The sequence below is a fragment of the Pipistrellus hanaki genome (assembly GCF_964339955.1).
Source record: "Pipistrellus hanaki genome assembly, chromosome: 5".
Lineage (NCBI taxonomy): Eukaryota > Metazoa > Chordata > Mammalia > Chiroptera > Vespertilionidae > Pipistrellus > Pipistrellus hanaki.
In genome coordinates this window covers 19,090,723-19,106,783 of record NC_140507.1, presented here as the reverse complement: position 1 = coordinate 19,106,783, position 16,061 = coordinate 19,090,723, and the positions used below count along the sequence as shown (strand labels likewise).

The following is a 16,061-nucleotide window of genomic DNA, read 5'->3' as shown; positions in this document are numbered from 1 at the left end:
GAGTATCCCACGCCAGGCACAGTGTGCTCAGTCTGGAAGGAACCAGAGTGAGGTTCTGTGCAGAGCAGCAGGACACGGGGTTGGCATTGGGGCCCTTTCAAACCATCAAACCAGGGGCTGTCAGTGTAGGGGGCCTGAGGAGGCTTTGGGGCCCAGGCGTCAGAGGCAAGGCCCCCCCTACCTTTGGTGTCTTCGTCCTCAATGGTGGTGTTGGTGCTCTCTGAAGATTCCTGCCAGAGAGAACAGGGAGGCATTGAGGCCTGCCTGGCCAGCAGGAGGGGGCGTGGCCAGTGGGGGCTGCCCCGGCTGCCTGATGCTGCGGCCCGGTTTCTGTAAGCCTCATTGGCTCTGCCATCCGGAAGCTCCACTGAAAACCTGTCAGACTTCTGAACCTATAGAGGGGAAGGGCCCAGCTAAGCAGGTGGCTGGTGGTGGGGGCGTGGATGGAGGGATGGATGCAAGGAGAACCCTGGCCTTTCTGGACGGGCTGGGAGGGGTCCCTGGGCCGTTTTGCTTGAGGGGTCATAGAGGGAGTATAGAGGGGCAGAGAGGCACATGGTGGCCACAGAATGGGGAAGGAATACACACATTGGCAGGAGAGGAAGAGAGAAAGAGAGGGAGAGGGAGGCCCAGTGTGAGAGAGCTGGGCTTTTCAGGGAGAGAGAAACCACACGCCTGAGGGAGACAGCATTTGGAACCAGAAGAACAGGGACATGGGCCACTGTGTCACCACTGGAGGCAGGGCTGGTGGCTCCTCTGCCACCGGCAGGCCCTGTATAGCCTTGCTCAAGAAGGGCCTCTCCGGCGCCCACTGCATTGGCCAAACCAAGCCCCTCCACCCTGCGTCACAACTGGCACAAACCAAGCCCTGAGATGAGTTCCAGAGCAGAGGGCGGGGAGAAGCGAGAAGCCAAGGGCTGGATGTGGGATGGGGTTCAAATCAAGCTTCCTACCCAACAGAGTTCTCAGGTCTACTGTCGGGCTGCTGGTCTGGGCCATGGAGTTGGAGGTGTCAACAGAAACACGCCAACAACACGCACACGCAACACACATATTGTCACACGAGGCACACGTACCGAGCACGCCCTGAGCACCCTCTCCCCGCCCCGGGTTCCCTGTGCAGCCTGCAGGAGGGAGGCAGGAGCGAGGGGTCGAGGCCCAGCATTTACCGGCGTTTGGGAGACGGCAGACACTCACCATTAACTGAACGCTGGAACTGGACTTTCTTTTCTGGAAAAACAAGGAGAAGAGATGGGACAGGAAAAGACACAGCGTGAAAACGGCAGAGAGCAGAGGAATGGACGACAGGGGAGGTTCGGAAGGAGGATGGGCCTCAGGGCATGGGGGCAAGGAGTCAGGGCCACCAGCAGCAGCTCACCTGGTGGGACCAGTCCTCTCTCGGCCTAAAGTTCTGGGGCCTCATGCACAGCTGCTGGGTCTCACAGTCTAATCACCAAGCTCCAGGCCAACCCTCCCCTGGACCAGGGCTCCCTCTACGCCAAGCTCCGCTGGGGGAAGTCAACCCTGGGTCTCGAATGCCAGTTGCCTAAGGCCTCCAGAATCCAAAGCTCTTGAAGGACAAAGGGGTGCTCGGGTCGGGGGGTGAGGCCCAGTCTCTCCTAGACTCCCATGCATCCCTGCTGAAAGGACCCCAAGTGTCCTAGACTCATATAACCAGGCCCCTTCGAGGAGTATGGGAACTCAGTCTAGGGTGGGGCCTTGGGATTTCCGTTTAAAACAGTATCTTCAGGAGATCCCAGAGCAGGGCCGAGTGCGGGAACCAGTCCTCTAAATGGCCTTTGGACTTCCTCTTGTGTTCACAGCTTCCCAGTGCCTGGCCTAGCCAGCTCCTTTATGTTGAGAGAGAACCCAAGGCACAGCCAGACATTTGAGCCATCGGGCCCTGCCATTCAGCCCACGCTAGCTTTGGAGGGAGTTTGTAGCTTTCCCTGTATTACTGGCTGCGGAAGCAAGGGAAGGAAAGAGAACGGACAAAGGTAGATTATCTTCTTCTCTCAGCTCTAAGCCAAGAGTCTTAAAGACTCATGCAGAGGGTTGCAGCTCAAGACTGACACTTGAATTGCACAGAGAAGAAGCTGGGGCCCAAAGACGGGCAGTGATCTGCCCGAGGTCTCTCAGCTGCTGCCTGCAGAGCAGAGGCCAGAACCCCTGAGTGCTGCTCTCTCCTCTGTCCGGGCCTCAGGCACCCACAGCCTGGCTGCTCTTCAAAGGTTTATCCTTCCCAAACCATCCACACCTGAGGCTGCTCTCCTTGCTGCACTGCAGGGGGTGGGGGGAGGGGGAGGAGCAGAGGAGAGATTGGAGATGCCCTTAGGGTGGGTCCACCAGGGAGAAGCACAATATTCTGAGGGTCTTCAGATCTAATTCTGGGCTGAGATCCTGTGCTCTCTCTCCAGGGCCTCTGCAGACACAGCAGGGGTGGCTCGCCAGACACAGCCCCTGCACCTGCTCCAGCTGGGCTGGACAGTGTGACTTCCAAAGCCAGCAGCCTTCAGACAGCTCTTCCTCTCCTTTCTTCTCCTCTCCTCTCCTCTCCTCTCCTTTCTCCTCCCTTCCTCTCCTCTCCTCTCCTCTCCTTTCTCCTCCCTTCCTCTCCTCTTCTCTCATCTCCTCTCCTTTCCCCTCCCTTCCTCTCCTCTCCTCTCCTCTCCTCTCCTCTCCTCTCCTCTCTTCTCCTTTCCTTTTCTCTGCCATCCTTTTCCCTCTCTTCCCCTCCTCTCCTCCTAGAGTCAGCCTCACTCCCGGATGGAGCCAAGCCAGGCACAGTGTTTTGGGGAGGGGACAGGCCCTCTCAGCTTGGCTGACAGCAGAAACCTGAGGACTGTCCCGGGGGGCCAGGAGGTTCCAGGCGGGACACGAGGAGGGAACACAGAGCAGAGACCGCATCAGATTCGGACGTACAGTGACAGGATGGGACATGGGAGAGAGAAGTCACAACGGCACGGATGGGACACCAACAGGGGCAGTGAGTGGGATTGAGGGTGGGAGCAGGCGGCCCCTCCTCATAGCAGTGGAGGCCTTGGGGTGATTGGGGGGGGGGGGTAATCGCTTCTTGATAATGGGAAGACTCAATTTCCCTGAGTCACAAATGACGATACTAACAATAGTCCCACACTGACCAGCATGCCAGCATTTAATTTACAAGAGACTTTCATCAAAAGTAGAGTCACATCTCTTAGAACCACCTGGAAAAAAGCATGGTTCTAAGGTTAGCAAGGATGATGGGAAGGACAAGTATGTTCAAAATTAGCCTCAAGAGCCACTGAAAGCCCTTACAGTACAGTGCTGCCCCGTATCTCTAACTCCAACTGGCCAGCGGTCCTCCCGGGCCGGACCAGTGCCTGCCTCCTCAGCGAAGCCCGGATGGATGGGTGGTTTGTGTCCAGAACAGAGCTGTAGGAAGAATCTGTGTTTCCTCACTTTGGCTGAACATGTGTCAGTTGAAGACGCACAGGATGACTCCACCAGGCTCGCCAGCCACTGCCATTCCTCCTTTGCACAGATGACAGAAGCGATGACCCTGGTCCCCAAGGGAGGGACGGCGGGGCCCAGATTCAAACCCTTCGCTTCTTGACGAGAGCCAGTTTCACTCACAGTGAAAACATGACGGACCCCAGAGTGACATGTGGCAGGGGGCCCTGAGTCCTGGGCGAGGCCCTGAGTCCTGGGCGAGGCCCTGGGTGATTGATCTTCCAGCCTGACTTCCCCCTCGGCCCACCCCCTGGAGGGGAAGGAGGCTGCACTACAGAAGACGGCCGGGCCAGGAATAGCCCTTGAGCTTCTGTTCACCCACCCAGGCCGCCCTGAGAAGTCTCTGTCGTAGCTGCCGGAAGGAGGGGCACTTTCCTCAGTGCATCCGCTGTGACTAGTGAGCGAGAGCCCCGCTATGCCATGGCCTTGCCCTCAGACAGGCTCCGCCTCCTGGCCTTGCTGGAGAAGAGCCAGACCAGAGCTTTGTCCCAAGACCCTGCCTGAGGAGGCCTTGACCTCACAGCAGCGGCTCCGGGTTAGGCTTTGCCAGGGCCAACACCATAAGCCAAGCAGACCGGGACAGCCCTCCCTCTGCCGCCGCCTCCTCCACTGACCTGGGCCACAGCACACCAGCCCCTGTGGCCTCTGCCCCACATTTCCCCCAAAAAAATTTTCCCCGGGGAACCCCGTGCCCCAGCGTCTACCAATCAGGGCCAAAGAGAGTTCCAGGGGTTCCAAACCGGCCACCCCACATCGTACATCCCCCCATTACCCTTTCAAATGGCGAGCCAAACAGCAGGCGAGCCAAAACTCAATCCTGAGCCCCACTGCAGGACTCGGGATGTGTGCATGTCAACTGTAGATACTGTGTCAGCTTTAGCTCTGTGGATTACCAAATACTCTCTTGAGCAAACTTTGTTTTCAAGACAAATCTTAAGCCAGAAGTCCAATGCAAAAAAACAGATATAAAAAGATAAACACACCGGCTGGCACTTCATGAACATGTGTCTCACACCCTGCACCGTGCTAAGCCCTCGACACACGTGATTTTGGCTCATCCTCACAAGCCGCCCTGCGAGGTGGACACCCCTTCACCCTCTTTGCTTGAACGAGGAAACACGGGCTCCGGGGATTCAAATAACCAGCCAAGGTCCGAGGCTGCTAAGCCCGCCCAGGCTCTCTTTACCACGGTGCTGGCTGTGACATGGAGCCGTTCTGGCTGAAGTGGGCATGGGAAGCCCAGAACCTTCTCTGCTTGCCGCTTCTAATCTCACCCCCATCCCCACCCCCCATCTGCTGCTGGAGGTGCTTCTCCGGGACCTTTGGGCTCCAAGGACTTCAGTTTGAAAACCACAGACTTCAGCGGCTAACCAAACACTTAGCTATTCCTCCAGTACCCAAGACGAGAGGGAGAGTGATTAGACAGGATTTTGTCAGGTTTGTTTGTTGGTGTGTTTTTAGAGCTGAAATCCTAGAAATCATGGAGTCCACACCCTTCCACCTGCCCATTGTACCTACGGGAAAACTCAAGCCTGCAGAGGGCTAAGAGCAGAGGGCAGGCCCGAACCCTGGCCGCCGAGAGCCAGCCCAGATCCCTCCCATGTAACCGTGACAAACCAAAGCCCGCGACCCGAGACTGTAAATGCCGCTACAAATGAAGCCACGGAGCCACCAGCCCACCTGGTGGCTGTGTTTGGACAACGTCCCACACCTTCCAGTGTCCTTGGCACAGCCCAGCCCTGGGGCCCTGGCCAGGCAGGGCTCTGAGCCCAGAGAAAGGCAGGGTCTCAAGAAAGGAGAACCCACAAGGCAAGCCAGTGGCAGGCAGAAGGGGGTTGCAGAGAGTGGGACCAGGCCCTAGAGAGCAGAGGGAGAAGAGAGAGGAGGGGAGCGGGGTCAGGGGTGTGTGTGTGGAAGTAGCTCGGGCTTCAGGACTGGGAGGGAGGATACAGGGCAGGCCTAGGGGATGCTTAGCATTCAACCAGCAGGTCTTCAGGGGAAGAGAGCACCTCTGGACCCCAAAGTGGAGAGGAATTGCTGTCCATCCTTTTGGGCTGGGGTGTATTGGGTCAGGGATCCATTCCTGCCAGCCCATACTCGGAAAAAGGGAAGTTTTCTTATGGTCATCTCTATCCCTTCCTTGTACCCCCTGCTCACCAGTCCTCCAGCCCCAGAGAACCCCAGAAACCTCCTTCTGACAGCCCAGTTCCTTGTGCCCACTCCCACCCCAGGCTATCTGCGTCTCCCACCAGCTTTCAACCCTCCCCCTCTCCCGCTCCCTCCCCGGCTTCCTCCTCTGATCCTGGTGAGAGGTAGGCACCGAAGCCCAGGTCTCTGGGTCTGAGATGGCCCGGCTGCCGGAGAGACCACATCTGCCCAGAACGCCACCAGCAGGGCCTGGGTCCTCGCCAGGCCAGAAAGCCAGGCCTTCTTGAAGGAAACACTGCAAGGGCAGGCCCTGGTGGCTCCCAGGGGGCTTACCTTTACACCATCATTCTTCTTGTTCCCTCCACTCTTCCCTCCTATGGAGGAGAGAACGTAGAGGGTTACCAACACCAGGCAGGGCACCAGGGCCCAGAGTGCGAGGAAGAGCAGCATCCACGGGCAGCCGGAGGGCAGGGAGCCGGCTCAGCGATCTGGGGAGACCTCTTCCCGCTTCTCCTCCCTCCTCCAGAGCCTGGGACTGCCAGTGGCCCACCAGGTGGGCCCGGGCTCCCACAGTTCTCAGCGATGGCAAGTGTGACCCCCCAGCCCCATGGGTTGAGGTTGGGGAAGGTATCCAATGCGTCCCAGGACTGTGAGTAGCTGTGTGAGCCCGGGGATTCCCTCTGGATCCCGGTCACCACCCGTGCTGGTGTGGCCAACCCGGAGGCCCGGCTGCCCGGCCGGAGCAGGAAGCTCCCTCCCCAGCCCGGCCTGCTCTAATTTTAGCCCCATGCTGCTGCAGAGGTCATGTGTCAGCCCTGCCTACTCACGCTGGACAGCTGCGAGCCGTGTTTTGCCAGTGACAAGAAGCAGATGCCCCCTTGTGGGGCCCAACCCTGTCAGAGCACCCATCCTGGCGGAGGTCCCCCCTCCCCCCTCAAAAGCCAGAGCTCCAGGCTGGGGTTGGCGCTGCCCCCGGTAGCCAGGAAAAGCAGAGCAACAGATCTCAGGGAGGTTCCACTTTTGTCATTCCCCTTTCCCTCCCCTCATCTCCTGGCCAGAGCCTATGGGAAGGGAGGGCATCAGACAGGAAGTGGCATGAGTGCCCAGCTTGACATCCAGCTGCTCAGACCTCAAGCAAATGCTTTGTGTTAAATGAGATGGGGGTGTCTCTAAAGTGCTTACTCAGCACAGCGCTTGGCCTCTGTGCAGTAGATGCTCAATAAATGGCGCCACTTGCACTTCTCCTGGCGGCCTGCAGAGTGCGCTGGCGACAAGGGGCGTACAAGACGTGGCAGCCCCAGAGGCTTTGAAGGAAGGGGCTCCTGGTCTGTCCAGCTTCCTAATCACCCTCACATTAACAATGAGCCCTACCTGGCTCCCGTCCAAAGTTTCCCTCTTGTAAGTAAGTGGGTACCTCTGGATCCGAAGCCAAAAGGAATGGCTGTCCCTCCCCCATGGGCCTTGTGGGCTGGACCTGGCTGCTCAGAGGCCAGGAGTGCTTGCCCCTCCAGCCTCCAGGGGGCCTTCTCAGCTCCAGCCACTATCGCAAGACTGTGTGTGTATGTGTGTGTTGGGGGAGGGGGGGGCGGGGGGTTGTGAGGCCATATATTCTATTTTCAAGAGAAGACAGAGATCTGGGCTTTTCCAGGAAATCTCCTGATGTTTAAGTGCTGGAAACACTTTCCAAAAAATTTTGAAACACCACTGTCCCACTCCCCGACCCCCGCACCCCCTGCAGGCACTTCTAGAGATTGGAAGTAACCCCTGGGCACCATCTTTTAAGTTCTGGATTAGAGTTCTCTAGGGGCACTTCAGTTGTTAAAAAAAGACTCTGTCTGGGTGGCTCATGTTTCAGTGTGAGGAGCGCAGGATCCTTGTCTGGGGAGAGAATGGGAAGGCAGTTCGGGCAGTGGCAAAAGCTCAGATCTGAAGTCCCAGGGTTTTCCCACGCTGGGTCTCATTCTCCCAGCTCACTAAATGGGCAGGGAGTCCCTCTCATGAGGCCTGGGCTGTAGCCGCCCAGAGTCGGCCCCTTGCTGCGGGGCCAGCCACCTTCTCAGGCTGGCTGCAGCCCCAGGCAGAGGGCCCCTCGGGTGAGCTTTGCCATATCTGCTCAGCTGCCCACTCAGCCTCCGGGCTCCCCGGAGAGAAGCCTCTGGCAGCGCTGGTCCTGGAACTCTCCAGTGTGCCAGGGGGAGCCTCTTGTTAAACCCTGACACTAATCCCTTCCCCTTCTCTCTTCGGGGACCACATGCCACAGGTCATTGGGCCTTCCCTGCCCTAACCAACCTGGCTCTGGCAAGGCAGAAGGCTCCTGCCCTGGCTAAGGGCGCTGGCACTGAGGTTGGTCAAACCTGCGCTGATCACAGGCTCTGCCTCCCCCTAGCGATGCCACCTGGGCCTACCATGTCTTCTCCTCCACCCCCCATCCCCCACCCCCAGCTTCAGCTTCCTCCTTCAGAAAGCAGGGATGGCGATGGCCCCCACTGGGCTCTGTAACCACGGGGAACAGGAATGCCGCTCAGTCCCACCTGGACCTGGACCCACATTTGAGAGGCCTTCCCTCTGGCTAGCCCAGTCTGAGAACCCCAGCACTCCTGTGAGGCAGGAAACACAGACTGAACCCCTGACCCTTTCCTTCCTCATGGGCCCGTAGCTTGCCAACCTCTGACCCTTCTCCACTTCTGGGTGCAGGTTTGCATCACGTGAGCAAAGCCCCCAGTCACGGGGTCCTCTGCGCCCCCGCTCTCCCAGGCCCCCGGGCCGGAGGGTACCCAGGTATCCGATGTGGCAATGTCCCCACCTCCTGCAGGATGCGTTTGTTGGGGCTTTGAGGTCCTACCACCTACCAGAGAAGTTCCTGGTGGCCAGCATCGTGGTGAGGATGGCTCCCTGCACAGGTGAGAGGAGAGGGTGTGGTGGGGAGAGAAGCCGGAGGTGAGTGGGGAGAGGAGAGACAGAGAGATGGGTGATGAGTGGCGAAGGAGAGACAGGTGCTCCACTCATACACGAAGCCAAAGCCTCTGCCCCGCATCAGTCCCCCATGCCACAGCCCAGGGGCCACCCCCACCTCACTGGAGAAATCAGGGTGAACTCCACCTTAGCTGGCTCGGCTCCAGGGACAGGGCCATTCTAGACGCAGATATTAATAGGTCCCACCGGCCTGGCCAGAGCTGGTGCATGGGCCCGGGGACACCTGTCTGGGGGCTGCTGAAGGCCAAGGAGGTGTCCTGCCTGGGCAAGGACAGGAGACCCTGCACCCCAGGGCCCCTCCCATGTCCGCCCTCCGCTCCAGGGCACTCAGCACCTCACTCTAGTACCTGCACATCTCTAGGCTTGAGACCCTGGAAGGTTAATGCAGAAAAGCCCTTTCTGTCAACAAGGGGGCTGGGGGCTGGGGGCAGTGGCCCTTCTAGTCTGACGCTCTCTGATTTGGACACTCCGAGTCCGACAGCCCATGGTTTCCCCCCTGATTCTGACTCTTCGAGACTTCTTCTGTGACAGCTCCCCCTAGGGGCTGGGGGTAGTACTCCGTTTTTCTGGCATCATGCTGGCTGCCACCCTTGGCCCAGGTCCCCATCCTGAGCCACCGTGCCAAGCTTGGGAGCAGTTGGTGAGAAGGTTCCAATGAGGCGGGGTCTCAGTATCTGTCACTCAGCATGCTGATGGCTTCTCTCTTCAGACCAGATGGGGACCCCTCGGTCGCTCTTTCTACCTGCTCATGGGGTCCCTGGCAAGGTCTAGGCCAGGAGCTGTCATGGCCTGGAGAACACACAGGACCTGCTGAGAGACTGCAGCTCAGGGCCCACCTCGGTCTCCATGTAATTTCCTTAGGGTCACGACCCTTACCCAGGTCTCTGGGCCATTCCTCACCCCCATCATGGCCTCCTTCCTAGTCACATGTCACTTCTGAAACCTCTGCTGAAACACTGCAGTCCCCCTAAGGCAGTGTTTCCCAAAGTGTGGTACGCGTACCCCCAAGGGTACGGGAATAATTTGGTGGGGGTACGTGTTGCACCGGAGTTCGGTGGGGATATGCACTGCACCATGCTTAGCTGCGCCTAATTCTATGTTCTCATGAGTACGAGGGGTACTCAGCGATACGAAAATTATAGAAGGGGTACACATATGTCAAAAGTTTGGGAAACAATGCCCTAAGGGATCAAGCTCAAGTCTTGTTCCCATTTCCACAGGCTTTTCTCTCTGTCCAAAGCACCTGCCCACTCTGACACTACCCTGCAATGCCTGCTTCTCCTTTGGGGCCTCAGCTTGTATGCTACTTGCCCAGGACAGCCTCCTGGAGCCTTCCCTGGTCCCTCTAGACCTGGCTCATGGCCCTGCTGTGTACACCCACAACCTGGGGGCGTGTAATCACAGCACTCACCACGGCCCATCATGTCCTGGTTATGTGTCAGTCTCCACTGCTCACTGCCCTACCCAGACAGCAGGAGTTCAATAAACGTTTGTTGACTCCGTGAAGGAAAGGATAGTGAGTTGTCTCCTGGGCACGGTGGAGACCAAGGCCACGCCACTCCCGTGTCTGGGGGCCTGGAGGGTGAGGACCCGTTACCTTCAGTTTTCTCCTGGCGTTGAACTTCTTCAGGCAGTCCACGGTCTCCTGTCTGTGCATGCAGGAGGCCACGGTGGACCGGTGCTGGAGGAAGCAGGGAAGAGGTCTGTGAGTAGAAGGCAGACCTACTCAAGGGCCCCTCAGCAGGGCATCTTATGGTTGTGGTTGGCCATCTTGAGGGAATAAATCCTTGTTCTAGGGCAGTGGTTGGCAAACTCATTAGTCAACAGAGCCAAATATCAACAGTACAACAATTGACATTTCTTTTGAGAGCCAGATTTTTAAACTTAAACTTCTTCTAATGCCACTTCTTCAAAATAGATTTGCTCAGGCTGTGGTTATTGTGGAAGAGCCACACTCAAGGGCCCAAAGAGCCGCATGTGGCTCGCGAGCTGCAGTTTGCCGACCACTGTTCTAGGGGATGTTGGTAAACCTTTCAGGAACTTAGCATTTGGTGCACCAGACATTCAATGCCAGTACACCCCGTCGTGATGCCAATCTCCAATTGGAATTTCCCCTGGGAATCACAGCAGGGTCAGTGTCTCTTGGATAAAGCCCCTCACCCCAGGGACAGGGGCCGGGACAGGGACAGGGACAGGGACAGGACTTCGTGAAGGCCGTAACCCTGAGGTCTGGGTGGGTCCTGGGAAGGGTCTTGCTGAGGAAGGCTCACCGAGATCCAGGGGTGCTTGAGGGCCTCGGCGGCTGTGATGCGTTTGGACGGGTTGATGGTCAGCATCTTATTGATGAGATCCTTGGCTTCTGGAGTGACGGTGTCCCACTCTGGTGATGGGAACTGAAAGGGGCAGAGGGGCCAGGTTTGCCCAGCCTACCCCAGGCCACCCCTGCGATCCCCCAGCCCCTGACTGGCAGGGGAGCAGGCAGGGGTTCTACTGCCCATCCACTTGGGCATCCATAACCAGGAGGACTTGGGCAGGGCGCCCTGACCCAGGAAAAATGAGAATGAGGGGCCTAGGAAAAGGGGGCCTCCCTCTGCTGTTCTGAGGATGTGCCTTATCTGGAAAGCAGCAGGCCTGCGGTGAGAGCCCAGGCTTCAGGATCACAGGGCTGAGCTCAAGGCTGCTGCCTGTGCTGAGTGACCTTGGGCGAGTCATGTGACCTGGAGGTGCTGTGAGGGTTAAGTATGGTATTAAACACATGGCACATAGCTTAATAGAAACCAGCCATGTCAAAGAGCAGTATAGTTTGTAGTCAGAAGCTTAGACACTAGAGCCGGACCGCCTGAGTTCAAATCCCAGCTCTACCATCTCTTAGCTGTATGAGCTGAGCAGTTATTGAACCTCGCAGTACTTCACTGTTATTGTAAAACAAAGACAATAACAGTACCTATGCCATAGATTTGTGTGAGGACTAACTATAATAATACATAGAAAGCATTAGAAGAATGCTATATAAGTGTCAGTTATCATTTGTGTGTGTATAGATCTATCATCTATCTATCTAAATCTATATCTAGAGAGAGAAAGAGAACTTGGCTCTAGGATCTGCCCCCACTCCTACTCCCCCCTCCCCCTCCCCAACCTCTTGCCTCATTTTGCTGCTGCTTCTGCCATCTGGAGCCCACCTCTTAGGGGCCCTGGTCATAAGACACAGGCAGCTCATCACCTGGCCTCAGTCAGCCCTCGACTCAGCCTGACATTCACCCCTGGCCCACAACTAGAGAGTGGCAAGGAGACCCAGATAGACTGGGAGGGCAGGAGGGGGGCATCCTTGGGTCCTGACCTCACCAGCCATTGGCTTTCTCTGGAAGGGGCTCAGGGAGGCTGGAGAGAAGAGAGAGACTCACATCATAGGCGCCGGCTTTGATCTGCTGGTACAGGCGGTGCTGGTCCTCATCCCAGAACGGGGGGTAGCCCACGAGTAGGATGTACAGGATGACTCCTGGGGAGAGAGCGCGCCGAGGGGAACGTCAGCCCCTTGTGAGGAGAAGCGATGGGGAGGGGAGTGATGGGAACGGGGAGAGAGGATACCAGAAGTGCCTTTGGAAGGACTCACCACAGGCCCACAGGTCCACGGGCTTCCCGTACGGGTCCTTCCGCAGCACTTCTGGAGAGAGGTATCCAGGCGTCCCGGCAAACCCTGCTCCCAGACACACAGACAGGCAGACACACACCGAGGGTGGCAATAAGTAAACCAAAGCAAGGTCCTGCTGGAGGAGGGGTGAGAGCTGCCCTGGAGATGGCAGAAGCACCTCCTGCCCTCAGATGGGGCGGGCAACGCCTCTAGACCAGGGGGCACAAGTACAAAGTACACTGGGCACCACCCCCACTCCAGAGCCTACGGCAGAAGTCTTTGACCAAACCCAGTGCCCTTCCCATGGGGTCCCGACTCAGCCCCATGAACTTCTAGCAAATCTTCCCAGCAGCCACTACCAACCAATTCCTGGGGGCACTCGAGACAAAATGTCCTTTTCAGTCAGCCCCATGCTGAGCTGAATGAACCCTGGCTCACGTCTACCCCTTTGAGGAGCTGGTCCTGGGATGGCAGGAGGCTGTCCCTCACGCGGGCTTTACCCTCCATCCCTTGGGGAGGTCTCTTTTGTAGGCTTCCTTTTCCTCATCTGTCAAATGAAGGCTTAGGTATTCCTGTTTTAAATGCCTCCCAGCATTGTTGGGAGGATCGATTGAAATAATGGACACTCCAATTACTCCAGCAGTGATCACAAGAATGGTTCCTATTTATTGAGTGTGTTCCTATTTATTGAGCTGAGCACTTTCTATGCCTGATCACATTTAACCCTCACACAACCCTGAGGAACATTCTATCATTGCCCCCATTTTACAGATGAGAAAAACAGGCTGGGAGAGGTGCCATGAGGCCCAATCACACGCCCCATCTGTAGCAGAGGCGGAACTGGAACCCAGAGCTCTGGCTCTTAATCACTGGTCAAGACTGTCCACTAAAAAGCATCCCCGGAGAGCGGGAAAGACTCAATTATGCCCAAATCTCAGAGCATGCTGCATCCTCTGAGCTTAAAGCCTTGCTCTGCCCCTTTAATCACCTTTGACCTTTTCCAGGTTTCTTAGCCTCTGTTCCTCATCTGTAACGTCGGGATAATAGTCTCCAGCACCCAGGGGGAAACCCATAGAAGCCTCCAGCCAACAGTGTAGGTCTATGTGCATGTGAAGAAGCTGTGTTCTGTTTGATAACCATGTCCCTGCGCCTAGCCCTACCCACCGACCCAGAGGCTGCGTGAGGAGGGACCTCTAACTCTGCTACCCGAGCCCGGGCTGGCCCAGCACCTTTTCCAACCCGCCCCTGTTCTGGCAGAGGTTACTAGAGGCCAACATGTCAACACCAGGCTGACCCCCAACCCCCCTGCCCCCACTCACCGAACCATGCCTGCTGCTCCCCCTCCACCTCTATGGCCAGGCCAAAGTCTGCCAGTTTCACCGCAGCGCCCTTGAGCTTGGAGGCCAGCAGCAGGTTCTCCGGCTTCCCAGGTCCAGAGAGAAGAGGGAAAGATGGGGAGGAAAGGGCCAGAGGACAGTGAGCAGGTCCAGAGCCTCATCGCCAGGGGCCTCAGCTTACAGGCGAGCAGCTGGATAATCCAGAGGCACGCTGCCCCCACCTCCAGCTCCAACCCCAGGACCCTGAGTTTAGTCCCCAGAGAGAGGACTACCCCACTGCAAGTCTTCTGCAATAGAAAGAATCTTCCTCCACCAGCCATCCCCTCTTTCCTCTCCCCCGCTCAGGGTCTGGATCTGGGGCTGAGGTGAGGGGACAGGCACCACCACAATAAGAAAGAAGAAGCAACATCTACTGTGTTCCTACAATGTGCCAGCCACTAGGCTAAGGGCTTTACACACCCTCATGCCACCCCTTCCAAGAAGCCCTCCATGACTACCCTAAGTAGAGCACCCAGGTATCTCCTCTCTTAGCTTCTTGTTGTTACCTTCACAGATCTCACCGTGGTTTGTAATGCTGTGTTTCCTTGAAAATAAGACATCCTCCGAAAATAAGACCTACTTACAGGTTTCCTTCTGAGTGAAATATAAGGCATCCCCCCGAAAATAAGGACCCCCTAGGCTAAACATGAGAGATTTGGTCCATTGATTCTGAAAGAAATGGAGTCACAAGAAATTCACCAAGAAATTCAGGAATTGGATTGTTATGATGATGTTCCAGAAGATGATGACATGATTGTCATTGAATAAATGAGTAAATTCTTGATACTGTAGGATTCAGTTTGTCTGGTTTGTGTTGACAACTACCGTACTACCGTACCGTATACAGGTAATGAATTTCCTTTATTTTCATTTAACAATAAATGTGTACCGTATTCTTCTTCATGGAAAAATAAGACATCCCCTGAAAATAAGACCTAGCGCATCTTTGGGAGCAAAAATTAATATAAGATACTGTCTTATTTTCAGGGAAACAGGGTGTTTCCTCCATCTGCCTATGTGCTTGTACATAACCTGTCACCCTCTCGTATGTGAATTATCTGTCTTGTCCACCAGTGCATTGCCAGCACCTAAGACAGAGGCCCGCACATACCAGGCACGCAATAAGCATTTGTCATATGAAGAAGGAGGAGGAAACTGAGGCTCAGAGAGGTAAAGTGACTTGACAGAGATCACAGAGCTGATAAGAGACAGATCCAGAATCACGGCACAGTCTGGTTCCCAAGCCATGCCCTTAGCCACTCTAAGCTGAGCTACAGGGATGGGGAACGGAGGTCATGGGGGCCTCAGACATGCCTCCTGGCCTCTGGGGAGTTGAGGCTGCTGTCTCCTGCTGGGTCTAGAAGAAGGAAATCGCCCTCATTAGGACAGAGAGAAGGTAAGAGTGTGGACTTCCCAGTTAAGATAGCCCTAGCTTCTGACCCCAGCTGTGGGATTTGGATAAATTATTTCACCTCTCTCAGCTTTAGTTACCTCCCAGAACATGGGGACAGTGCCTATCATTGGGTGGCAGACGAATGAGTTTCCATCATTCACGTTGAGGACTTCACAGTGGCAACAGCAAGTGCCTGACAGGCACCCGAGCTCATTTTCTGCCTGGGGAGGGGCTGGGGCGCCAAGTCTCTGGGGACAGCTGGCTTCCTCGGACCACTTCGCCACTTGGATTTCCAAGAGGGCCCCACCTCTGACCTTTCACTGCCCAGAGCGAGATGGGCCACAAACAAATATAGCTCCTTACGGCCCCTTTTGTCCTCTGGGGACTGCGTTCCCAACGTGTCCTGGGTCTCAGTAGCCGTCCTGCCCTGATTTGATGAATGTGCCGCTAATTATTCCATCCAGAGTGGCCTAAATTTGTGCTGCCTCTCCTCCCCCCTCCGCCCGTGCAGGGGCCGCAGCTATAATGGGAACAGGCCTTCGGGGAGAGCCACCCTGCAGTCTGGCCAAAGACCTTCCTGCCTATGAGTCTAGACTGAGCCGTAGGGAGCTCACCTGCGTTCGGGTGAGGAGCCGTGGACTACTCATGGCAGTCAGAGGAGGGCAGGGGTTCTGCTCAGGGCATTTCAGCCCAAAGAGGAACCAGGCCTGACTAGAGGGTGCCCCAGGAGGGTGCCCTGGGTGAGAAGGGCCTGGAAGTCCTATTCTGAGTGGGAATGGGGAACAGTGATCCTGTGGATCACTCAGGAGCCACCACAAAGCCACCCAAGTGCCTCCAGGGCTGCTCTGAGCTGGAGGCTTGAAGTGTGTGGCCCCAAAGGGTAGAACTGGGGAAACCCTCATAGCAGGGAAGAATGAAGGAGCATTCCCCAACAGTACAGGGGCTACCCTGTAAGAAGTGAATTTGTAGTCACTGAGGACCAAAAAGCAGAAGTTTGATGGGGACCCAGAGGGTTGTCTCAAGGGGCTACTGCACAAGCAGGAGCTGG

At 56.5% G+C, this 16,061-nt stretch overlaps 1 protein-coding gene across 5 annotated transcripts in view; it reads right to left on the bottom strand.

Annotated features, from left to right (window-relative positions):
* CAMK2A (calcium/calmodulin dependent protein kinase II alpha) overlaps window positions 1-16,061 on the bottom strand; it is a gene marked incomplete at its 3' end in the record, with an annotated part of 60,866 nt that overhangs the window by 15,602 nt on the left and 29,203 nt on the right. For 3 of the 5 annotated variants that reach the window (XM_084884501.1, XM_084884504.1, XM_084884502.1), the window contains exons 7-14: window positions 13,564-13,666; window positions 12,227-12,310; window positions 12,018-12,112; window positions 10,884-11,006; window positions 10,211-10,294; window positions 8,490-8,532; window positions 5,974-6,014; window positions 182-230 (exon numbers count right to left, since the gene is read on the bottom strand). In XM_084884501.1, the coding sequence (XP_084740627.1) occupies window positions 182-230; window positions 5,974-6,014; window positions 8,490-8,532; window positions 10,211-10,294; window positions 10,884-11,006; window positions 12,018-12,112; window positions 12,227-12,310; window positions 13,564-13,666 (622 nt within the window). Of the gene's footprint in view, window positions 1-181; window positions 231-1,197; window positions 1,231-5,973; window positions 6,015-8,489; window positions 8,533-10,210; window positions 10,295-10,883; window positions 11,007-12,017; window positions 12,113-12,226; window positions 12,311-13,563; window positions 13,667-16,061 lie in introns of all 5 variants that reach the window. The other 2 variants (XM_084884500.1, XM_084884503.1) reach the window with 1 other exon arrangement.